The sequence below is a fragment of the Carettochelys insculpta genome, chromosome 3 (assembly GCF_033958435.1).
Source record: "Carettochelys insculpta isolate YL-2023 chromosome 3, ASM3395843v1, whole genome shotgun sequence".
In the NCBI taxonomy this organism is placed as follows: domain Eukaryota; kingdom Metazoa; phylum Chordata; order Testudines; family Carettochelyidae; genus Carettochelys; species Carettochelys insculpta.
Window position 1 is genome coordinate 67,973,541 of NC_134139.1, and position 26,426 is coordinate 67,999,966.

Here is a 26,426-nt window from a genome sequence, read left to right on the forward strand (position 1 = left end):
TGATGTCAACTCCTAAGAGTTTTTACGTGTTTGTGTATCTTTTTTCTTTTATAGAAGAGATGTTTTGTAGACAATATGATTCTTTTAATTTCTTTCTCTTAAGTGGTGTTAAGGGTTTATGTTGGATAGGATTGGGAAGGATATGGACCATGTTTTCATAACCTTGTATTTGTTAAAGTTACAAATCAGCTAAAAGCATATTTCAGCAGTCATGGGAAAAATAGGCTCTCATTTTTAATCCCTAACTAGCTTCACACTGAAATATTTCTTTAAATAACATCTGATATATATGTGTGATGTTCTGATAAGTATGTGTGATGTGCCAATCTCTTGCTGTTCTTCACGAGTGCTGTGCACTTAGCACTTTTTATTTATTTAAAAAAGGAAATAAGAGCATTGAAACTTTAACGATAAATCAGTTGGTGAATTACATGGATGCTAGAAACAGGAAAATGGGCTGTAGGTCCAACTCTGTATCTCCCAGCACCATTGACAGTTTCCTTTAGTTGCATTTCAGTCACTAGTTGGACAAAACTCTGTAGCCCAGTGGTTTTCAACTAGTCTACTGTGGTGCACTGGTGTTCTGTGAGAACTGTCCATGTGTGCCATAACATTTTGTCTATTTCCCTTCTCTGTGGCTCTTTGCAGAGCTACTGTTAGGGGAAATGCTGAGCTTGTAGGACCCCATTCACAGAGGGAGACAGCTGAATTGCTGTTTCCTGACCTGAACAAGCTGGTGGGGAGCCTGCACCCACTCGCTGCTGTGGCAAGGGAGAGGGAAGGAGAGTAGGAGCCTTTTGCAGCTGGGACATGGTTTAAATGCCGCGCCTGGCTCAAAAGAGTTGGAAGGGAGGAGAACCTGCTTTAAGTGGTCACTAGTTTACTCAACATCCCTAGCATGGTGTTGAGCAGATTATGAACATGCGTCTATGCTCGCTGTCTAAAGCTGCATGTATGCTGAGATAAATGCAAATTTAATTCAGTTAGCTCTATTTTACCACATGACTGTCTTCATTGTAAAGACCATTAGCTTGATTTTAGGTGCACTCATCTTGAGATTACAAAATTGCGGTTAGTTGACAGGTACAGTGTCAAGCTCAAATTCAGAAGTTTGATTAAAGACTACTGTGGAAGAGCCACGTCTTAAAATCAAATTTATTAATCTCCAGAGGTGTCTCATATGTAACCCACAATGCCCCTGTCACTGCTGTGCTCTGGTGTCTGCTCTTTAGTAACAGTAAGAGCCTGATTTTTCTAAGTGGGAGCAGCTAGCCTGTAGCTGTTGGCTTATGTTAGTTCATGAGAGCCTGAGAAATGGCTTCTTTTTTTTCTGTGCTGTTAGTGGATAAGTGCATTTACCCATTCAGATAGCCCCTGCAAGGAGTTCGCAACTGCCTGTACGCTTGCTATATTTTTCTGTGTTGCCTGGCGCCAGCCCCTGCCCTGCCATACCACGTGTCCACAAGGCTGTGCTGGGGGTTGTGCACGCCTAACATTTCAAGAAACTTCTCAGCGGTTTGCATGTGTGTGCAAACCCCCTTTCCTCCCCCACAGGTGCCACACAAGTCTGGGTCTTTCGCACGCTCAGGCACTTTACGTGGGTAGCCCCTAACCCAACCCAATAAAAGGATGTGCCTGCTGTTTGATGCTGGCAGTGCTGCCAGTTGCGTGAGAAAGAGAGGGCTTTGCTGCCCCCATGGGGAAGTCTTCTCTGGTGGTTAAGGTACTGGGGGCTTTGCTGCTGACATGGGGAAGTCTCCCCCGGCAGTTGAGATACAGGGGCTTTTTGCTGCCATGGGGAGGTCTCCTCCGGTGGTTAAGATACTGGAGGCTTTCCTGCTGCCATGAGGAAGTCTCGCCCAGCGGTTAAAATACTGGGGGCTTTGCTGCTGCCATTGGGAAGGAACAGCTCAATGGGTGATCCAGGAAGCCCGCCCCCATTTGTCCATACCTGGGCTCGCTGCTGCCGCTGGGGAAAAGTCTCCCCTGGTGGCCAAGGGGCCTGTTGCTGCCCATGAGGGAGAATGCTTCAACTGGTCATCCAGTGACAACCCCCCACTTGGCCCATGTCTGGGCTCGCTACTGCCACCAGGAAAAAGTCTGCCCTGTTGGCTAAGGGGCTTGCTGCTGCTGCTGGGGGGAGAATACTTCAACTGGTTGTCCAGCAACTTCCCCCCCAACACACTTGGCCCATACCTGGGCTTCCTGCTGCCGGGGGAAAATCAACAATTCTTTTTTCTGCGATGGTGAGAGGTGGGATGGATGGCCAGTTGAGAATACAGTTGCTGCACCCATGTTGGCGATATAATGTAGTGGGAAACCAAAAATTCTTCCTTGTAATTTTGAGTGTGTTCTGCATTATTTCCAATGGATCGACATATTTTCAGGGATCGGGAGGAGAATGATGAAAATGCAACGGGAGAGGATGACATCAAGACCAGTGAGCATAGCCAGAATGCTACGGGGATGAGGGAACTGTGGGATAGCTTCCCACAATGCACTACTGCAGCTATTAATGTTAGCCAATATGCGTGTGGCAGCAATGACTCTACTTTGTGGGGAGCAGTGTGAAGTGAGGATGATCAAAATCAAACTTATAAATTCCAAAATTAGAAAATCCAATATAAATAAATTTGAATTTATCTCGTAGTGTAGACGCAGCTTCAGAATGCATTCTGTGGTAGATTTGAAACAGTAATGCATTTAATCCTTGTTTAGCTTCTTGTATGCACTATGTTGCAAACCTCTCTAATAAGACTGTAACCATAGAAAATGTAAGTAAATGTGATGTTTATGAGCAATTGATTCAGCTGAAAAAAGTGGGTGTGCCAAGTAATTGTTTGTCTCATTGAAGTGTGCCATGTTACTGAAAAGGCTGGGAACCACTACTACAATCGGTATGTAGGTGATAATAATTTGTTTGCAATAATAACTGTATTTTAGTTGAAGTTTCCGTTTATTATTGAAACCTGACATAAGACCAGAGAAGTACTTTTCTTATAGTGCTATTAAAAATTGTTTTAACAGGCACTATTTTAATATGGGTCAGTCAGTGGGAGACATTTGTAAAGACTTAATTGCTGGACTGAAAAGAGTTAAAAATTTTCTCTAATACTTTTCCTCAGGCTGATTCGTCAGTAGAGACCGGGAAGGGCATCAGAAGATAAGCCAAACATTGAAGCTGGTAACTCAACAGAACTTTTCTCTGAATTAAGGGCTCAGAGTGGAGCCATCATGAGCGATGTTACCATTGTGAAAGAAGGCTGGGTTCAGAAGAGGGGTAAGTTCCAAATAAATAGAAGCTTCTTCTAGAGTGTAGCCCATTATCAGAAATGATAGTATGCACCTGAAAAGTCTAATAGTGTGCTGGAATGTTCCTTCCTATTTAATAGTAAAATACCCTCTGTCGCTTAATGTGACATATCTTCTATCTTTACATGACCCCAGCAGTAGGGACAGAAGCCAGAGCCTACCAAAGTCCTGCTGTCCCTTGCGGTGGGGCCAAAGCCCAAGCCTCTCGCCTGCGGCGGAGCGGGAGTTTGTATGCAAAGTTTAAGCCCCAGGGAGCCTGTAACTTGAGTCCTGTTACTTGGGACTGAAGCCCTTGAACTTCAACTTTAGGCAGTGAAGGGAGTGGGCAGTAACTCAGCACTGGTAACCCCATTAAAATGAGACTCTGAAGTCCTAACCCACATTTTGAGAACCACTGCATTAGAATCAGATGAGAGCACAGAAGGCAAAGGATAGTGTTGTTCCATGATTTCCTTTTTAATGACTATAGGAAGTTTTCTTGAAAACATTTTTCCTATTTCTATATTTACAACAAATGTAATGACTGGATGTCTGGAAAAACTACAGTGGGGGGTATAGGTGAAAAACTAAAGCAAAGGTAAAACAATTGGAAAAAAATCAGTAAATAGTTTAGGTTGAACCTCTCTAGTCCAGCACCCTCAGGTCCTGACTGGTGCTGAATGAGAGAATTTTCCAGACCACAGGGGGCTAATATTGTCTAGAACATTACCCACACTCTCACTGCTTACTGAGCTCTTAGAAGACATTTAGGGGTAAATTTGTAACTAAATAACAGAACACTGAGAGCCAGCACTGGTGGTTATAAACAAACTTCATAGGTCATGAGAAATTTGGACACACCTATGATAAGTTGACATTCAGCTAACTTTTAAAAAAAGAAAAAATCATGCTGGACAACGGATTAGAGTGATCTGGATAAGAAAGGTTCAATCTATAGCAAAAGAACAGTGATCTGAATTTCTGCTATCAGCAAATTATTTCTTTGAGTGCTTGTTGATATCTATTTGTGCACAGCTGTCAGAAAGTTTTCCCTAGCAACTACCAGCTGGGTTGGCTGGGGAGCTCTGTGGAGTGGTGCCTATGTGAACCCTATATATCAGGAATGACCAAAGTTTTTATGTTGGGCCCATGAATTTTCAGTTATGTTCATATGAAAATACCTTTTCAGCGCACATAAAAAAAATAAGTACAGTCATACCCCGAGAGACACCCATTCGGGTTATGAGAATTCACGTTTACAAGGGGTTTGATTTAAAACCCCTACCTTATCTTATGAGGCATTTCCTCGAATGTACGAGGTCGATTTCAATTTCATGCACCTCAGCAGGACGCGGATGCCCTGCAGCGGGAGAAAAGCTGTGGCTCCAGGCAACGGCTGCCCACAGCTGCATCCCGCCTGGCGCATCTGTCCGCAGCGCCTGGTGGCGGTTTCCCGGAGCCCCCGGCCAGCCTTTACCTGTGGCTGGTCTGAGTCTCTGCCTCAGCTCTGCAACAGTGGTGCGCCCCAGTGTAGCTGGCGGCCGCAGGCTCCCAGGTGTTCCTGCCAGATGTGGCTGCTGGGCGCACAGCCCATCCTGGCCCCTTCCCTGCTGCTCACTCCCTGGGCGGCTAGGGGTCCGCCGCTGCCCGCCCTGCACAGCTGTGCCTTGGGCGCCGCTTGCCGCCTGTGGCGTTCCTTTGCATTTTTAGCGCCTTGGCTGCTGCTGGTGGGGCCTCGCCGCTGCGCAGCCCCGCACGAGCCAGGCATCGCCCCTTGCCAACTGGGGGCCTCCTGTGCCTGCCTAGCTCCTCGTGCGGCCAGCCCCCGACGCTGCGCCCGCCCCACTTAACCTAAGCTGCGCTCAGTCCGGGCTGCCTCCCTGTGCCCTGCTCTGCCCTGCCTGCCCCCTTGCACCAGCCCAGCTTCTGCAGCCATGGGCAGCTACCTGGCTTTGCGCCCCCGTCCCAGGTGCTCTTCAATTTCTATTCACCTGTCTCTGCAGGTAAACAGACATATTGTAGAGTAATTAATGAAGGGAAAATGCCTTGTTAGGTTGTGTTATGATAACTAATGTTAACTGTTGAAGTAATTGTGTTCATTTTAATGGGATTTGGTATTGTTTTAGCGTAAATGGGTATAAATTTTGGGGCTCAGGAACACATACATTTTTTCCCATTGAAATTAATGGTAATTACATTTTTGATTTACAAGAATTTGCCCTAAGAGTTTTTCAGGAACGAATTACCCTTGTAAGGCAGGGGAAGACTGTATGTAGAATGTAAAAACTTTATTAATTGGTATATAAACGTGACCACGTAGACATATTTCAGCAGTTGAATGAGATGGATGAGCTTGAGACATAGCAGCCAATCATCTTGCACCCCCGTTTTTGAAATTTCATGCCCCCCTCAGGGGGCCCATCCCCCACTTAGCTCACTCCTGCTGTATATGAACCAGCCAATCCGGCAGTTGCTCAGTTCTCTTCTTGCTACCTGTATGGTTGTTCCATTGTGTGATGAAGTACCTATTGCTATGCCACAACTCCCTAACTCTTTCTGTTCAGCTGGTTGTAAATAGCTGTCCTTTGCATAACCATTGTTTTTTGGCTCAGTTAGTGTTTGTTGTTTGTAGAGTAGGTAGGATCTCTCCCCTTCTGGTGTTTCCTCTTTGGGGGATAAGGGCATGAAAAATCCCAAGGCTTCAAGCAATTCTCTGCTTAAAGTCTATTTCAAGAAGTGACCCTCACAACTCCTGCCTTCCTTGTTTGGGTGAAAATCTTCAAAAAGATAAGTGCCGTATCTGCAGGCGTTCTAAGCCCCAGACTTTCAGCTCCAGTAACTCCTCATGAAGTTACTGCTGCAGCAAGGTGCCACACCTGTGTCTTTGGTGCGTAGCACACCATCCTTGGCTCCAGTCTCGGTGCCCAGAAGGGGTTCCACTCACCCACAGCCTTTGGCCTGACACTGTTCTCACTCTCTAGTGTGTGTCTCCAAGACACCCAGGTCGTCAGCACCAACTCCATTGATAGTGGCAACTTTGGTGCAGAAGGTGCCGGACATTCTTAGACCTCTTTGGACAAAAGGTTTATTTGACTGGGGGCCTTACGCTTCAGGTGGCTAACCAGTTGGTCATCCTTGGCTGCTACAACTATGATTCTTATGCCACAGCCCTCAAGTTCAAAAGGCTTTACCTGAGCACCTGAGGGAGGCGTTCTTATCCCTTATGCAGGAGAGCAAGGTGGTCTTTTTACAGGTGGCTCTTGATGTGGATGACTCTACAGCCCTCTGTATTGCTTCAGGCATAGCCATGTGCTGGTTGACTTGGCTTGGCTTTTTAGCTTCCGGGCTTCCTCCAGAGGACCAGCAGACAATGCAGGGATTCCCTTTTGACTTTCAGGGGTGTTCACTCAACAGACTGACACTAACCTCCACACTCTCAAGGACTCCCACAGTGCCATGAAGTCCTTGAATATGCACATGCCAGCCTTGCAGCAGAAACCATTTAAACTGCAGTTTCAGCAGCACTCCAGAGCCAAGGGTTGTTACTGATGTCACCAGCCTCTTGCTAGCAGTCTTGGCTGGTCATGGGTAATCCACAGTCCTCATCCAAGTATTGTTTTTGATGCTACGTTCGAGATCAAGGTACCTGCACCACTGGATACTTCTCTACCATTTCTAAACAGACTCTGACCATTCACATCCGACTGCGGGGTCCTCAGGACTATATTGCTGGGATACATCATCACATTACATTCCATGCCACCCTCCTACTTCCCCCCACCTGTCCCTCTTCAGGGACCCTTCTCACAGGGAGCTTCTCCTCATGGAGGGTCAGGCACTTCCCATCTTGGTGGTGGTAGAACAGGTGCCCCCTCCATACGGGGTTGGGGATTCTCACAATATCATCGTTGTCCTTTACGCTTACTGGCATGCAGGACAGCAATCAAGTTTCTCCACTTCTGTCTCACTGGCCAGCCTCTCAGTAGTGTCCCAAGTGTGATTCATGCTCTTCATTTCAACTTCAGCAGTCTGGCACCATGTTTTCTTGATTTGTCCTGGCCTGGGGATTCTGTTCCCAAAATTTTCTTGATCCCAAGGTGAACGGTGGGTTGTGACCCATCCTGGACCTATGGGAGCTCAACAGTTTTGGTATCTCACAAGTTTTGCATGGTCTCTCTGGGCACCATCACCCCCTCTCTAGATCTGGGGGATTGGTATGTTGGTCTCAACCTAAAGGATGCTTACTTTCATATTTTCCATCTATCCTTTCTACTGGCAATACTTCCAGTTCACAGTGAGCCATCTGCATCTTCAATTTACAGCCCTTCCCTTTGAGCTCTCTGTGGCCCCCAGGGTGTTTACCAAATGCATGGTAGTAGTAGCCATCTTCCTCCATCACCATGCTGTCAAGGTGTACCTGTGTCTGGACAACTGGCTCCTCCAGGACCAGTCCACAAATCAGGTGCAGGTGGCATTCATAGTCCTGGTGAGGGCTCGCCAGCACTGGTACTCCACACTGATGGAGCTCTCCATGCTTCTGTCCCTTCAATTTCCCCTGCTTCCAGACCTCATTATGCAGAACCATGGTTTCCTCCGCCACCCGAACCTCCAGTCTCTTCACATCCTGGTGTGGCAACTTCGTGGTTGACAGCTGCTGTTCTCGTCAGCAGACGCAAGCGATCTGTGCGACAGTCCTAACTGGAGAATTGGATGTACTTCTGTTGCTGGTGCAGTCACTGTAACCGCATACCTGCGTCTACCTCAGTCCCGCAGTGCTAGACCATCATTTCCTTGAAGAAACAAGACCTTGCTTCTTAGTCCATCAAGGTTCACCTGGCAGGCATATTGGCCTTCCATCCTGGGGAGGGTGGACATTTCATTTTTACGCACCCCATGGTGGGGCGCTTCCTCAAGAGCATGGACCAGCTTTATCCACTGGTTCACCAGCTGGTCCCAGCCTGGGACCTTAACCTGGTGCTACGGGTGCTTATGAGCCCTCTCTTCAACCCCCTGTCCACTTGATCTCTACTGTTCCTTGAAAGTGGTCTTCCTGGGTGGCTGTCTCCTTTGCCAGAAAGGGTATCTGAATTCTGAGCCCCGTGCCTGGTGTTTCATAAGGACAAGGTCCAACTCCGCACTCACCTGGCTTTTCTGTTGAAAGCAGTCTCTGGGTTCCATGTCAGGTTCCTGCCTGTCTTCTATCGTAAACTTCATAGCTCCCAGTGGGAGCAACAGCCACATACTCTTGATGTGAGATCAGTGCTTGCCTTCTATATTGACTGGACCATGCCATTAGCTCTTTGGCCATCGCTGAGCACATAAAGGGACTCCTGTCTTTGTTACAGTGCCTCTCCTCCTGGATCAAGCCCTGTATGTGGGTGTGTTACGACCTCACAAAAATCTCTGCCTGTCTGTGATGGTGCACTTTACGTGACTTTAAGCCTCGTCATCTGCCTTTCTGGTTCATGAGCCTCTCCAGGAGACCTGAAATGCTGCTATGTGGTCCTCTTTGCATACTATCATGGCTCACTATGTCATTGTGCAGTAATCTAGAGAAGACGCAGCGTTTGGGGCTACTCTCCTGGAGTCAGCCACGTGTTGACTGTGGCATCTCCTGGGCTTAGTTTGGGTATCACTTAACTCAAATAGATAAGAACAAGCACTCAGAGAATAAAGAACAGTTGCTCACCATTGTAACTATTGTTCTTAGAGATGTGTTGCTCATATCCATTCAAAACCAACCCTCCTGCCCCATTGTCGGAGTGGATGGCAAGACAGAACTGAGGGGCTGTCAGATCCTCTGGGTAGATAGGCTTAGCATTGGCGCTACTTCAGAGACCTCCTCAGCTGACCTGGTTGGTAGTTCTAGGGGAAACTTTCTGACAGCTGTGCATGCATGTCCAATGCACACATAACTTGAATAGATATGACCAACACGTCAAAAACAATCGTTATAACAATGATCAACTGTTTTCTTGAGCTTCTGATTTTTAAAATTATTTTTGATTACCCAAGAAGTGATTTTCAGGAACAAGGGCCATCTGGGTGCTATTAATAGAAAGAATATATGTATTTTTTTGTTTAGTGAAAGTTGTCTTAAGGAATCAAACTTATATTGTTTTATCCCATGTGGATAGGAAACTCAATTGGTTATGCTCACAGTCCGTCACTTTGTGTAAGGAGGGAAGACTATAAAATAAGAGGATCTAAATTGATTCTGGAAGGACTTAAGAAGCTGATAGTGGTATAATCAGAAAAATATGTCATGTCTTTCTGTCTGATTAGGAATACTGCCTGATTTGGTCTTGTTTCTATTACAGTGTCAACTTTTTGATAGTCTAATTTTATGTAAATCAGAGGAGAAACTTCACTGTTTTGGTGATGTTTCACTTTTGCTACCTCTTAGTTAAAATATGTAATGGATGAAAGTATATACCTAGGTTAATTAAAAAGTTAGAAACTAGTATTTATCTGACTTCATCACTTAGTTCTATTTTAAAACAAGAGCACTTGTTATAAATTGCCCTTCCTCAGACCCTTATTAATTAGTTTTAATAACAATGTTGGGTAGCTGTGTCACTTATTACCACTGCTATAATACTTTGCAACAAGATTTCTGTGCTATATGCTGCTATATTTTTGGCATGTCTAGCTAGACAGTTTAAAATGCAACACATCTTTTCTAGCTGAAAGAAGGTTGCCTGGATCATGTTGTGACTGGATCCATAATGTAACTAAATCCAGTAATAATGTGTGCTGAATTGACTTTTAATTTTTAGCAATGAGATGGTTTGTCTAAAGAATGTAGCATAAGGAACAAGACGGTCATTTTGCAGTCTTCGTATTTTTATTAATTGCTACTGAAAACAGGAAAAATGAAAAAATATCGTCAAAGTGTTACAGAAATTGTGTTCTTGAATGTATAATATGTACTACAGGTGAAGAAGTGGTAAACTGAATCTTGTCTACTGAGGCATACTTACAGGTCTGAAAAACAAGGACTGTTTCTACCCATTCCACTTTGTCTGAAAATTTTCGGGAATAAGGGGCCTCCGGAAGAAGGACTTCTTCTGGAAGACCCCCTGGGGGCCACGCTTCTACACACTGCTTTGGAGTCCGGAACACAGTCTTCCACACTCCAAATCATGTGACCTTGCGCTAATGAGGTGTCAGGAATTTACATATGCACCTCATTAGCATATTTTGGGCTGTTTATTAGCATGCCACTTTTGGAAAAAGTGGTATGTGTAGAAACAGACAAGATGTTTTGGTTTCTACCGTAATTAAGACTTTACATTCTGAATCTCCCTTTTCATTGCGCAATGTAGATACTTGCTTTTTTGTTTTGATAGTTGTATTCCTATAATGACTTTAAAGATGAATTAGAATATGGTTAGGAGGAATGAAAATGACAACCTGATTGACTATTCATTACGCAGCCGGAAACCACCATAGTTTTCATAGTCTTACTAGGGGATTTAGTTTGAAAATGTGTGGTAAGTTTCTTATTGATTGCTGGGGCCAGAAAGGGCAGCTGTGGGGAAAAAAAAAGACATTCAATGTTTTCCTGAATATTTATGAATCTGAAATCCACAATAATATTTCTGATGATAATATTTAAAGCAAGACTACTTCAGTTGGCTTTTTTTTGTTAATTTGGTTAATATCTCTTTACTGTTTTGTACATATAGACATTTTTGGTGTATTTTAAAATTTTGATTTATTTTGGAACAATGCATGACATTTTACGTGCTTGTTTATACACAGCATAAATAGTGATGACTATAGTTAGATGACCCAGTGCTTTCCATTATGAGACTGCTTTCAGTTGCTTGTATCTTCAGCAGACTTCAACCATTCAAGCTGACATTTTCCATGCTGAGCGTTTGCCTTATTTTGAAATTTTTTGAATATTTCAGAAAAAAGGTGTATCTGTTGTCAGAACAAAGTTAAGGAAAAATATGTTGTAGGCCTTGCTTAACATGAATAATTAGCCATGGTGAGGCCTCATTTCTTGGGAGACAGGATTAGCAAGTTAAATGGATCAGCAGGCTGGAAGCAGAATGCCTGCACTTATTAAGAGTGGTAAATGGGTGAGTAAGCTAATGGACAAAATATTAGCCTCAGGAGGAACGTCCAGGTTATCTCTTACAATGGAGAAGATAAGCCTGCAATGTAAGATGAAGGAAAGATTTTTGTACATGGTCACAGGGTGTACACAGAGCATGCTGTACAAGGTCTGATTCCTACAGAGCTATCAAGCTAGTCTGAAAATGCAATATAATTTTGTAAATGTGTACAGGAGGCTTCTGTGTAACTTGGGATGTGTGGTGTGCCCAATGGCCAGCCAACACTCCTTGAGTCTGATCAATTCATCGTATCTTTTCTATATGCCAAATAAAAATCTGAGCGACAAAATCTGGGGTCTGAATTCTCAGGAAGCTGAGTGCGATCTGGTCTTGGAAGGAATCTCAGCATAGTGTTGTCATACTGTCAGAGACTGAACTTAGAAATTTAAGAATGGCATTGGAACAGTTTTAGATTTGATACACTTTCCAGACAGAGTTAAATCTAAACAAGTAGATGTCTCAGGGATACTTCAACTTAAGATGTTCTACCCATGTTAAGTTTACAGCCATTCAACTGAGAAGCTTTACGGTTTCATTCTTTGGAACACTATCTCAAAAGTTGGGAAGAGGTCACCCTGGTGTCAGGGATGTGCCTGTTGCTCTTTGTGATGATTCACCCAAATTAAATGTTTTTTCATTTGATGTCCAGAAGCTCTTCTTTGAACTACAGATGAGTCTCTGCACATGCTGAAAGACTTCAGGGATACGCTGAGGTCTTTAAATATATATCGCCTACAAACAAGATTGCTTGAAGATTATGCCTGTCTCAGTTATCTGGTTTTGACAGAGCCAGTAGAGAAAGAGCGAGATCCCGATTGGTAGAAAGATCAACACAATGTCTTCCTAGGCATCTTTCATCTGCCCAGATCCAAAAATAACTGGGATAATGGTTACATCACTGTTAAGGTGGGGAACACACCTCTGCAGCCAAGTTGGGTCATATGATCACCTCTCCATATTAGTTTGCTGGTACTTCAGATAGTTTAAAAAAAAAAAAAAAAAGCCTTCCTCCAGTTCCTGCTCGTCAGGGGCAAGTCAGTTTGAACCATTACTGATATTATGATGTGCATGTTCTATATCAACAAACAGGGAGGAGAAATATCACCTTTTTTGTGCATTGAAGATAAAAATTAAGGGAACTGGTATATAGACCAACAGATTCAGATCCCAAATGTTTACTGGAGTCCAGAATGCTACAGCCGATGGACTCAGCAGGTGCTTTTCCTAGGGCTGTGAATGGATGATGGACTCCTAAGATCCTTCATGGTATATGCCAGAGGTAGGGACTTTCATAGGTGGACCTCTTTGTCACTTCTAGCAACTGAAAAGGCCCCTTGCTCTGCTTAAGAGGATGATTAGGTTGCCTCTCCGACAATTTTTTCTTTCTTTGGACAAGGAGCCCATTCTGTATGTTGCCCTGATGCTTCTAATTCTAGCAGTGATAAACAAAATCAGACAGGATAGGATTATCCTTAAGGTACTGATCTGGCCAAAGCAAGCATTGTATTCTTGCCTACTTCACTTTTGCATACAGTTGGTGCTGGTGCTTTCAGAAGTCACTCGTCTTCTCTCCCAGGATGTGGATCTTGTTCTTCACCTTATCCTAGATATTGTCTGTCTCCAAGTGTGCTACCTAGGTGGTTTATGGGTTTAGAATCCACTTGCTCAGCAAGAGAACCTTTGATTAAAGTTCATTTTCCTTTTAATTCCTCTTTTTTTGTGGGTGTATACATTTAATTTCTTGAGATTTATTAAAGGTCTGTGGACTCTTTTTCCCTAGGTTAAGGATTCTATTCTGCTTTGGGAATCTCAGCTTGGTACTTAGATGCCTTATGGGTCTCTACCTGCTTGTAGCTATAGCCTACACAGTTTGAGAAATTGGAGACTTGATGGCAGACCCACCCATTTACAACATTTTTTAAGAACATGGTCTCCCTATGATCCCACTTGAAGTTCTTATAGACAATGCTGTTGGATTTCCATCTTAACCAGCCTATTTATTCCTTCCCTTTTTATGTTAGAAACACTGTTGACATGGGTATTTTATATGGATAAGACCCAGCAGTTTTGGAAATTATGTAGACTTTTTTTGTCTCTATCTCAGACATAATGGCAGAGGAAGTGGCAAACCCATGGGAAGTCCAGGTTGGGACAACCTTAACCCGGAACAGAGGCTTCAGGCCCGGAAGATAGTTGCCAACTTCTCCTCAAGTCTTTTCAACAAAACCCAGTCGAACTCACCTGACTGTCCACCATATCCAGACTGAACCAGGGGTTAAGGTCCAGGAGACCCCCCCACCAGCCCTTTCCCCAGAAGCTGAGAGAGGTTGGGAAGGAAGAACTTTGGTCAATGCTGGCACTAGGAGTAATTGGAAAAGCCTGATAGTCCTAGTCCCCAAGCCAGATGGGAGTATCTGGTTTTGCATCAACTTCTGGAAAGTGAATGCAGTGTCAAAATTTGATGCCTACCCATTGCCCTGGGTGGATGAGCTGCATGATCTGCTTGGGGAAGCAGAGTACATTACTACCTTTGACTTAACAAAGGGCTATTGACAAATCCCCCTCACGCCTGAGTCCAAGGAGAAGATGGCTTTCTCCACTCCCTTTGGACTCTTCCATTTCCAGACCATACCTTTTGGGCTGCATGGTGCTCTGGCCACGTTCCAGCGCTTAATGAACCAGATTCTACATCCCCATAGCCAACACACCATGGCATATTTGGATGATATAGTGATCTATAGCTGCGATTGGCAGACTCACCTACAACATGTGGCCACTGCATTGCAGTCCCTCCAGGAAGCAGGTCTGACGGTGAACCTGACAAAATGCCGCCTCGTAAGGGATGAGACCACCTACCTAGATTACGCTTTGAGGAAAGGCACAGTACTCCCCCTAGTGGGGAAGGTCCAAGTCCTCCAGCGGTACACCTCTCCAGCCTCAAAAAGACAAGTACGCCAGTTCCTGGGGTTAGCAGGGTATTACCACTGCTTTATCTCTGGCTTCTTCTCCATCGCTGCCCTGCTTACTGACCTCCTTAAGAAAGAGAGTCCAAACTGCATGAGGTAGACTCCAGCTTGTGAGGAAGCTTTCCAAGCCCTAACGGCCAAACTCTGCCGAAAACCTGTCCTGTACAGCCCCGACTTCTCAAAGGAGTTTTTGTTATAGACCATCACCTTCCACAATTTGGGAGAGCACACCTCACGCCAACATCTGAGGCAAAGAGCACCCAATTCTATATATCCGCAGGAAGCTCTTCCCAAGCGAGAAGGCCTACTCGGTAATAGAGAAGGAGATGTTACTGGTAAAATGGGCCATGGACTCACTCCGATATTACCTCCTGGGCAGACACTTCACCCCCATCACCGACCATGCCCCTCTGTGCTGGCTACAGGTGATGAAGGAGACAAACCCCAGAATCATGAGGTGGTACCTTTCTATCCACCCTTCTTCTAGATCCAGCATCATGTGGGGAAGGATCATGCAAATACAGACTTTTTTTCTCCAGGGGAAAAGGAACACGGCTGGGGGAGGGGCAAACCCCTATGGGGGTCTTGTGGGGGGGGATGTGTGAGAGGGAGGCCAGGCAGGGCAGGGGTTAAGCTGAGTCTTTTTGCCCAATCAGCCCCACCCTGGTTCACCTGCAGGCAGCGTCAGGCCTGGAGGAGCATAAAAAGATGGAAGCCAGCTCAGTTTGGGGCTGACCAGCCAAGAGGCAGGAGCTGGCTCTGAGGGAGGCAAGGCCCGAGGCAGAGCTGCCACTGGGTCGGCTGCTGGAGGGCGGATGCTCAGAACTCTTCCCCCAGACAAAGGGCAAGCCTTTGTCCCCCTCCTCCAGGGAATGCCTCTCCCACCAGAGGGGAAACTAGATTCTCAGGGCCACGCCCCCACCTTATCCTTCAGCCTCTAAGGTGGGGGCTGAAGACCCACACTCCAGGCCCCTAGGCCCCGGAAATGGGGCCTAGCCACTAGGCTACCCTGCCATCAGTGGGAGCCGCTCACAGGGAGGTTCACGCACTCAATCTTATGTATCCTTGGACTGAGGCATGAGAGATGATGTAGAGCATGTGTATGGGCCGAAAAGACACTAATGAAATATCTCTGTCTGGGAGCTTGAGGCTTGTGTGCACCTGAACTGGAGAACCTATAGTGGCAGACATTGAGGAATTGGTTACTGCACAAGGCAAGTAGCTTTTTCTTTTTATGTGTGCTGATGTGAGTGTACATGATTCCACATGATCAAATTTTTGTGGTGTTCAGTTTTTTTAAAATCTAGAAAATTGCACAGGCTACATCAACACTGCCGGGGAAGATTGAACCACTCAATGGATCTTCTGGGGTTTGATTTCACACATGCACGAAATTGAGCTCTCAGAGGTCACAGTCGACCCCTGTACTCCTTGCAAGATGTGAGGAGTAAGGAAGGTCGAAGGGAGAAACTCTCCCATTGACCTTCTGCTGTTAAAATAGACAAGTTAGCCAAGCATAGAGATGTCAATTTTAATTGCTTATCTGCTGCTGACTTTTATGTATACTGTAGACATAGCCGTAAAAAAACCAAAATCAATTAGTCTGATGTTCGAATGTCAGATTTAAGATTAGTAGATTTAGATTATAGACTAACTTGTTAGTACAGATCTGTTCTACCTCCTGTAAATGAACTCTTCTTTTGACAAACACATGGCAATAAGAAGCAAGCGAGGAAAATTGCAGCCCAAGTGGTAGCCAAACCTGAGAAGCCCCACAAAGGCCTGAAGGGCATCCGGATCCCACAAAGGGGAACTTGAGCCTGAGGAGCTCTGTGGGACATTCTGGAGCCTCCAAGGAGTAGTCAACCTTGGCAGAGCACACACAATTCTATTCTGAAACTTACTGCAAGTGATGTGTCCTTTGTTCTGGAAGTCACATGGTGAAGCATTCAGTGTTCCAATGACTTGGGGAAAATGAAATGAGTGAGAGACTCTCCCCATAATGCACTGTAATTTAGGGAAGGAACACTAAATTATAAGTACGGAAACTGAGTTCTATTCCTTTTTCTTCTGATGACTACTGTTAATATATCTGTGTTCCTTCAGCAACGAAGGGTCCTGTGGCACCTTATAGACTAACAGAAAAGTTTTGAGCATGAGCTTTCATGAGCACAGACTCACTTCATCAGATGCTGTTCAGCAGAGCTTTCGTTGCTGTTACAGATCCAGACTAACACGGCTACCCCTCCAATACTTGACACCATACAAGGCTCTGTGTTCCTTGTAACCTTTGAGTCAAGACCACATACTGTTACCTGGGAAGCAACTTACATCCATCCATTTCAGGATAAGTGAGAGCTGTCAGAAGGTCATTCTAGTCAGAGCTGGGAATAGAAACAGGTTTCTAATACAGCTCTCATGTGCTTTATCCCCACCATTTTCGGAAAGAACTTGCCAAATTAAGTATTTGGGAATTCATTCTAACGTTGTAGCTCAATCACTCGAGTGGGTAGACTATGTTCAGAAGTTTGTTATGCAGCTGCTGTTTCCATGCTAAGATTTCTGGTCTTTTAACTCCACCGGTCACAGGTTCATTTCTTGTAGAGCTCCCGTGCAGGGTGTGTTGCCATTCGTTGCAGTGTCTGTCTGTAATTTGTAGATGGACAATTTAATCAGACAGAAATAGAAATCAAGAATCCTCATACCTTGTGTTCCAATGCTGGTTGACAAGTAATATGTGTAAGCCATTGGTCAAGTGTGTTGTTTCTCTGCATGGGTGATCTCTGCGCTGGAAAACATTTTTGTTTCCCCTCCATCATTTACTCATGTACCTGAAATGGAAGAAATCTGGACTAGACATGAAGTTTTTTGGATCCAAGCCCAGCTAATGGGCCCACTTTTTTTTCTATTTCCTTTTTGGGGTATGTGTATAAAAGTTAGGGTACTAATCCTGGAATAATTTTTTAAAGTCTTTTATATTTCAGAATACTTGAAAAGTGATTTGGATAATGGGCTAATATTTTTATGATGGCAATTCTTTAGAGTTTCTATTGTGATTACTCTTAACTGTCCTTTTAAGTGGCAGAGGAGGTCTTGCTTCCACACCAGATTAACTACATTGGCTGAAAAACAAGCATATTTAGACAGACACAGTCATTTGTGGGGTGCAATTGTAGCATATTCTTCTTTCTCTTTCATGTTATTTAAGTTACAGGATCTGTTGGGACTGTGTTTCTGGAGATTGTCTATACCTTTGTTCCCTTGATCATCTTTGAGCAGTTTCAGTCAGCCTCATGATCGCCTTTTACCTGTGTGGTTAATGAGGATCGGGTTGACCTAGGACAGAAGACATTAAAAAGCCCAAGGTGAAATGAGCAAGGGGAGCTAGCAAACAAGGGACTGCAAATGGGAGTTTGACAGGTAGTTTGTGGAAGGGAAGCATAATATAAATGCTAGGAAGGGCCAGTGCCAATACTGTACCTGTCTCCTCTAGTGGTGCTGGTATGCATTTGCAGAGACTGTGGCCTGCATTTTCTACTCTCGGAAAGCCATATTTGGGGGACCATCCAGTATGAAAGGTGCCAACTGGTGGAGTGTCTCAGGGAGAATATGGGAGAACTGTAGGAAGAGCTGGTTAGGCTGAGGAGCATCTGAGCTCACAAGTAATTCCTTGAGAGTATTCACATGGAGGCACCCAAGGCTGAGGAAACAACCCAACAACACACCACAGGGGAGGAGTATATGGCTCTGTCACCGGGAAGACACTAGCTGTTGATTACTTCTAGCAGCTTTGCACCACTACTGCCAACACACCCGTCATGGTGATAGAGAAATTATGTTGTCTTCGCAATGAGTGATGTGGAATCACCTCTTAAGGTGGTGGAGAAGCCATATATACTCCCAACACTGGAAGATCAGAGCCACCATTCCCAAGAGGAAATGAGGGGTAATGCTGGTTGATAACTCTTCTGAAGGAGACAGAGACACCCATCTGTTGCCTTGACAGGGCAGCCCAGGAGGCATGCTGCCTGCCGGGATCCTGTGTCTGAGACATTATAGAGAGATTGGCAAGGATCTTGACTACTACTCCATGCTACTCATGTATGTAGGTGCTAATGATACAGGAAGGTATGATCCTTAGCATATCAGAAGTGACTACAGTGTTCTGGGGTAAGGGTGAAGAAGCTGAGAGCACAAGTGATGTTCTCTTCAGGAGCCCAGACAGAAGGCAGCTGCAACCTGGAGATGAATATGTAGCTGCAAGGATGGTGTTGAGATTCTATTCCAGGAAGAAGGACTGCTAAGCAAAGATGAGGTCCATCTACAGAGGAGAGGGAAGAACATATTTAGATACAGACTAGCTAACCTAGTGAGGAAGGCTAGGTTCAAAGGGGGCTGGTGACTAAAGGCCACAGAGGAGCCAAAAATATGCAGATCTGGAAGAATGGTTGAAATTTTGGGGGTAGCATAGGCTGTTATAGCAGGGATAAGGGAGGGATGGGCAAAATTGATTTGTGTGTGTGTGTGTGTGTGTGTGTAAATCAAATCAATATCTTAGGTGTCAGAATACTAATGTGAGCAGTATGGTGGGTAAGCAGGAAGAACATGATATTCTAAAAAAGGCAACTATGACCTAGTTGGCATCACAGAGACTTGGTGGAATAATATGTGTGACTGGAATATTGGCATAGAAGGGTAGGTTGCTCAGGAAGGACAGGTAGGGGAAAACAAAGGAAGTTTTGCCTTGTATATTAAAAATGTATACTCTTGGATGGTGGGTGAGCTGGAAATAGAATACAAAATCTCTAGGTAGGGTGAAAAGAGTTAAAAAAAAAAAGGGTGGGGTGGGGTGGGGTGGTGCCACAGTAGGGGTCTACTACACACCATCTAACCAGGAAGAGGAAGTGGATGAGTCTCTTTTTAAATAACACAGTCATCCAAATTATAAGGACTTGGTGGTGATGGGGGGACTTCAACTATACATACATCTGTTGGGAAAATAACAAAGAAGGGCACAGATGGCCCAACAAGTTCTTGGAATGTACTGGAGACAGTTTTTATTGCAGAAGATGGATAAAGCTAGGGGAGACGCCATTCTTCCTATTTGCCAAAATTTAATGAAGGAGGAACTGGTTGAGATTTTGAAAGTGGAAGTGATCATGGAAATAATAGAGCTCAAACAGCAAAATAAAGACAGTGGAGATAAAGAAGACAGACTTCAGCAAACTCAAGTAGTTGGTAGGTAAAATTCCATGGGAAGAAAGTCTGAGGAAAAACAATTGAAGACAGCTGACTGTTGTTTCAAAGATACGTTATTAAGGGCACAAAGCAAATTATCCCACTGCATATGAAAGATAGGGGCTATGGCAAGAGATTGCTCTGGCTTAACCAGGAAATCTTCAATGATCTAAAAATAGAAAGTGAAAACTGGGTCAGATTACAAAGGATCAATATAAAAAATTACATTGTTATGTAGGGACAAAATAAGAAAGTCAAGGCGAAAAACAGATCAAACTAGCTAGAGACAAAGGGTAACAAGATTTTCTACAAATATGTTAGAAGCAAGAGGAAGACCAAGGAGTGGATAGGTACAGTACTCAGTGAGGATGGAAAAAGCAATCACAGAAAATATAGAAATGGCAGAGATGCTTAATGTCTTTGTTTTGTCTTACGTCAATATGGTGGGTGACAATAGGTCTTCTTCTAACATAGTGAGTGACTATGAAAATGAGACAGAATCAGAGGCTAAAATGTGGAAAGAACAAGTTAAAATTACTTAGGCAAGATGTGTCCTCATGAAGTGCATCTGAGAATATTCAAATAGCTGGCTGAAGAGACAGCTGAGTCATTAGAGATTATCTTTGAAAAGACATAGAAGATGGGAGAGATACCAGAGGACTGCCTAGGAAGGAGTATTACAGAAAGGGATGGCATATCATATTGAACCACAGGCTAAACATGTCAGTAGTGTGCCCTGTTGCAGAAAAACCTGAACATCATTCTGGGCTATATTATGTTGTAAGAAAGACATGAGAAGTAATTGTTTTGCTCTATTCAGTGCTAATTAGGCCGCAGCTGGAGTATTGTGTCCATTGGAGTAATTTTGAGGAGTAAAGGGACTTCGAAGAAGCGTGGTTACTCTGAAGTATCCACAGCTGACCTGTGGCTACACACAAGCCGGCACTTCGAAGTTTCACATTTCGAAGTAGCCGCAGGGGAGATTTAGCCAATGAAATGCTGCATATGCATCACAGCACTTCATTAGTAATCTCTCAACCTAATGACCATGCCCCCTTCAAAGTGGAGAGCTCGTCTAGACACAGCCATAGTGTATTCGGATATCCAGAATGACAAGAAGTGCTGTGGCAGTTTATAGACTAATAATTATTTTGGAACATAAGCTTTCATGGGCAAAGACCCACCTCGTCAGATGCATTAGAATTGGGTTTCCAGAAAGCCTTTGACAAGGTCCGTCACCAAAGGCTCTTACATAAATTAAGTTGTCATGGGATAAGACAGAAGATCATTTCATGAACTGAGAACTGGTTAAAAAGCAGGGAACAAAGGGTAGCAATAAAGGGTAAATTTTCAGAATGGAGAGAAGTAACTAGTGGCATTCTCCAGGAGTCAGTCCTAGGACCAACCCTATTCAATTTATTCATAAATGATCTGCAGAAAGGGGGTAAAATGTGAGGTAGCAAACTTTTCAGATGATACTAAACTGTTCAAGATAGTTGATCTCACAAAACTGAGTGATTGGGTAACAAAATGGCAATTGAGATTTAATGATGGATAAATGTAAAGTAAGGCACATTGGAAAAAATAACCTCAAATACACTCATCCCTCATTATATGAGCACAATTGGTTCCCAAATTTCTGCTTATAGGCGAAAACTCATAAGAGTGATGCTAAATTCCCATTATAATACATGTAAAAGTCTCCAGTTCACTCCAAGTGCTTGTAGCTTGACATAAACCAGTTGAGTTTAGGTACTTTTCTGATGTATTTGAATAGTTTGGCACCAGAAATAGGATGCAGTGCATGCATGTAGATCAGGGATTCCCAACCTATGGGTCGGGATCCAAACATGGGTCCCATTAGATTTGTTAAAGGTCGCCAGCTGGGCAGTTCTGAGCTGCATGTGGCTGTTAAAGAAACCATTTGCAGTTTCTTAGCACTGGTACCTCAGGCAAATAGCTATCAATAGAGATCGCTGCTATCTCCAGCAGCTGTCTCTATCACTCTGTATAGCAATTACCTTATGCCTAGGTGCTGAAACCTTAACACTTGAGTTAATTGGTTTTAACAACTGTTACCTGCTGGGATCAGAAGGAGTGGGGGAACCACCCAGCCTAGTAGCCCTGGTGAAGAGGCTACGTGAGGAGGAGCAGTGTCAAGGCTAGGATGCAAGGGGGACCAAGACTGGGGGAAGTTTGAGTCTGCAGAGGGGTGTATAAGGCTGGGGGCAGTTTGGGGCTGGTGGAGGGCAGGTTAAGGTTGGGGGCAGTATAACCATGAGGGAGGGTTTAAAACCTGGCTGAGGGTGAGGTCTGTGGATGGGCGGGACTAATACAGTAAACCCTTGAGTTAACCAGGGTTTGTTCCTGCAACCACTGTATAGCTCAGATTTTCCTGCAAGGGGTAGGGGGAGCCAGGAACCACATGGCTGGTCAGTTTCCTGGTTGCCAGAGTGGCAGGAGCTGGGAACCAGGGGCAGGGTGGTTCCAGTCTCCCCATAGCTTGCAGGACCTGGAAACTGATCAGCTCATGGCTGGTCAGTTTCACATTCCCCCCAGCTCAGGGGAAGGAACCAGGCTAAGAGCAGAGTCTGGGAGGAGGTTCTGAGCTGGGGCAGGAGTGCTGGATGAACAGCAGAGGACTGTGAGGAGGAAGGGATTGAGATGCAGGGACAGGCTTTGGCTGGGAGGCCCTCTACCCAGGCAGCTCCCTGTGAGCATCCCATCAGGTGTCTGTTTCCTAGCCTTTCAGTGGCCCTGCATGCCGCTCAAAACAGCTGACTGTTGGGACCATGTGCACTGGAGAGGGAGTAGTTTGCACACTGTCTGCACTGCAGGCACAGCCCAGCAGCTCCCACTGGCCAGTTTCCAGGCAGTGGGAGCTGTGAGACTGTGTGCTGAGGGCAGGGGCAGCATGTGAAGGCCACCCCTCCCACCAGGGCTCGTGGTGTACAGAGACCAAGTGGCTCCCCCATTAGGCTGCTTTGAGTGGCATTCAGGGGAACAGAAGGGCGGAGGCATACCCAAGGCTCTTGCTGGACCACTGGATGGCGGCAGGCTGCATCTGCTGTTCTTGTGAGCCATATTTTGCCTGCCTCTGGACTATATAATAGTGACCGCGTCTGCACTAGCCAAAAACTTTGAAATGGCTATGCAAATGGCCAATTCGAAGTTTACTAATGATGCGCTGAAATACATATTCAGTGCCTCATTAGCATGTGGCCGGCTGCAGCACTTCGAAATTGACGCGGCCCGTCCAGACGGGGCTCCTTTTCGAAAGGACCCCGCCTACTTCGAAGTCCCCTTATTCCTATGAGCAGATGGGAATAAGGGGACTTCGATGTAGGCGGGGTCCTTTCGAAAAGGAGCCCCATCTGAACGAGCTGTGTGGCAGCGAGCCGCGTCAATTTCGAAGTGCTGTGGCCGTCCGCATGCTAATGAGGCACTGAATATGTATTTCAGCGCTTCATTAGTAAACTTTGAAATGGCCATTTGCATGGCCATTTCGAAGTTTTTGGCTAGTGTAGACGTAGCCACTGAGTCCTGGCATGAGTTGCAGAGACTGGACTAGATTACCTTTCAAGATCCCCTCCGGTTCTCTGATTCTGTATCAATATAAAAGGGTGAAGTGGTATATTGTCTATTCAGATAAATTTATCTGAAAGTTAATTAGCTAAAGTATTAATTTGGTCCTGTTTATACCCTCTTATAAACATAAGAACTGATTAATTGTAACCTAATTTCTTCAGATACAGTCTATGACAAGATTTTATTTAAGTATATGTAAAATTACAAGAGTCTCTGTTGTTCAGTTATTAGAGAAGATATTTGGGATGAAAAACTGTCACAGATGCTAAATTTCCATTTGTTAGAATCTGTTTAATTTTAACCCATAAACTAGCTAACCGATTTATTTTAAGTTTTCAGAAAATTCATTCTATTGGCAAGGATGTAAGTGTGTTGAGTTTGAGGACAACGCCTGTATTTTTCATATATATAAAGGAGGTTGAATTATTTGAAGTACAAAATAGAATAAAACTATGAAGTCTCTGCAGCTGTTTCCCTAATGTAGACTGTAATCAGTTAATAAACCTCTTTAGTGCCACTGGATTCCTGTTTACTGAATTTTTTTAAACAGAAAAGTTTATTTTAAATTTCTGAAACTAGTAGTTTCACCTGATATTATCAATAACATTTAAACTTATGGTATGATAAAAAAAAAATTGCTATCCACCCCAGCAAGACTCTTCACAGGCTAGATTTGAAAGTGTGCATGAGTATATATTTCGTTTTAAAATGTTTTCCAAGAGTGTCAAGTCAAAAAAAAAATGCTTTGACTTTGAGCCTATGTGTTTAGCCTCTTAGGGGCAAGCTGATTTTTTCCTATTCAGCATGATGCTCTGGGCAGTTATGTATTGCTTGAGATGTCCTTTTTTCCATGGGTTTACTATGCATTTTTGCTGTTTCTGTCTGTCTGTATGGCTGATATTACTATAGTGTCTGAGCATCTCATGACATCCAATGTATTTCTCATAATTACTGTTATGCCCATTATCTGTACAGCTCTGTGCCTTAGTTTTAATCGGGTTTCTGTGCAAGGTGTCTGTAGGCAGTCTGTGGTGGGGCTTGAATATAGGTCGTAGAAGTTTTAGGTTTCTAATAAGTAGATCATCCTTCCTCTACTGAGTGTTTTTGTGAATCGAAAGTTGTGCTTACCCTTCTGAGTTAAGTGGCCCAATTCTTTTCACTACTTACTTAAGTCTTGATTATGTCTGTGGTTTCATTATGGGAGCGTATCTAATTTCTCACTATGCTCCCAGCACCCCTGCTTTCTTCAAGATACCACCTACTTCCTCAGGAAACTACAATCCATTGGTGACCTTCCTGAAAACACCATCCTGGCCACCATGGATGTAGAGGCCCTTTACACCAATATCCCACATGAAGATGGACTCCAAGCTGTTAGGAACATGATCCCTGATGAGACCGAGGCACAAATTGTGGCGGAGCTTTGTGACTTTGTCTGCACCCACAACTATTTCAGATTTGGGGACAAATTATACCTTCAGATCAGTGGCACTGCTATGGGCACCTGCATGGCCTCACAGTATGCCAACATTTTTATGGCTGACCTGGAACAATGCTTTCTCATTTCTCGTCCCCTAGTGCCCCTCCTCTATCTGCGCTACATTGATGACATCTTCATCATCTGGACCCATGGGAAGGAAGCTCTTGAAGAGTTCCACTGTGATTTCAATGGTTTCCACCCCACCATCAACCTTAGCCTGGACCAGTCCATGCAGGAGATTCGCTTCCTGGACACTACTGTGCAGATAAGCGATGGTCACATAAATACCGCCCTATACCGAAAACCCATGGACCGCTATGCTTATCTACATGCCTCCAGCTTCCATCCAGGGCATACTACACAATCCATTGTTTACAGCCAGGCACTAAGGTACAACCTTATTTGCTCTGATCCATCAGGCAGAGACAAACATCTACAAGACCTTTACCAAGCTTTCCTCAAAGTACAATACCCACCTAAGGAAGTGAGGAAACAGATTGATAGAGCCAGATGGGTACCCAGAGGCCACCTGCTACAGGACAGGCCTCGCAAGGAAAACCACTGACCGTCACATACAGCCCCCATCTAAGGCCTCTCCAGTGCATCATCAGTGATTTGCAACCCATCCTGAACAATGATCCTTCACTCTCACAGACCTTGGGAGGCAGGCCTGTCCTTGCCTACAGACAGCCTGCCAACCTTAAACAAATCCTCACCAGCCACTACAAATCACAAACCAGTGGCTCTAGGCCTGGAACCAGCCCCTGTAACAGTCCTCGCTGCCAACTCTGCTCACATATCTCCACCAGTGACATCACAGGAGCTCCTTTACCTGCACATCTACTAATCTAATGTATGCCATCATGTGCCAGCCATGCCCCACTGCAATTTACGTTGGCAAACTGGACAGTCTCTCCGTAAAAGAATAAATGGACATACATCAGACATCAGGAAACAGTAATGTACAGAAGCCTGTGGGAGAACATTTCAATCTCCCTGGATACTCAGTGGCAGATTTAAGGGTGACAGTTCTGAAACAAAAAAATTTCAGAAATCAAATGGAGAGAGAAATCTCTGAGCTGCAATTTATTTGCAAATTTGACTCCATTAACCAAGGATTAAACAGAGACCTGGAGTGGCTCGCAGCTTACAAAGACAGTTTCTCTGCTCTGAGTCTTGGTTGCTCCCCATTAGACGCTGACAATGGCTCACATCCTCCTGTCTGATTTGACTTGGTTTTCCTCTTTTGATAAGTACTGTTGATACTGGGCCATTTCCACCTTGCTGAATAGACCTTGTCAGCTCTGGATCTCCCTCTTACTGGGACCCCACTCTTTAAATACCCCTCTGAAACCATCCCCCCGCCCCGACTTGTGCATCTGTTGAAGTGGGTCTTTGCCCACGAAAGCTTATGCTCCAAAATATCTGTTTGTCTATAAAGTGCCACAAGACTTTTTGTTAAGTATCGGAGGGGTAGCCATGTTAGTCTGGATCTGTAACAGCAACGAAGGGTCCTGTGGCACTGTATAGACTAACAGAAAAGTTTTGAGCATGAGCTTTCGTGAGCACAGACTCACTTTATCAGATGCTGGTCAGATGGACCAGCATCTGATAAAGTGAGTGTGTGCTCACGAAAGCTCATGCTCAAAACTTTTCTGTTAGTATATAAGGTGCCACAGGACCCTTCAAGACTTTTTGTTGTTCTTGAATCTTTCTTTGAAGTGTGTTTTGTCT

General features: G+C 44.5%; 1 protein-coding gene across 2 annotated transcripts in view; it reads left to right on the top strand.

Annotated features, from left to right (window-relative positions):
• AKT3 (AKT serine/threonine kinase 3) overlaps positions 1-26,426 on the top strand; it is a 295,102-nt gene that overhangs the window by 33,689 nt on the left and 234,987 nt on the right. The window contains exon 2 of one of the 2 annotated variants that reach the window (XM_074990078.1): positions 3,126-3,280. In XM_074990078.1, coding sequence (XP_074846179.1) covers positions 3,235-3,280 — 46 coding nt within the window. In that variant the 5' untranslated portion in view covers positions 3,126-3,234. Of the gene's footprint in view, positions 1-3,125; positions 3,281-26,426 lie in introns of those variants that run through there. The other variant, XM_074990079.1, reaches the window with a different exon arrangement.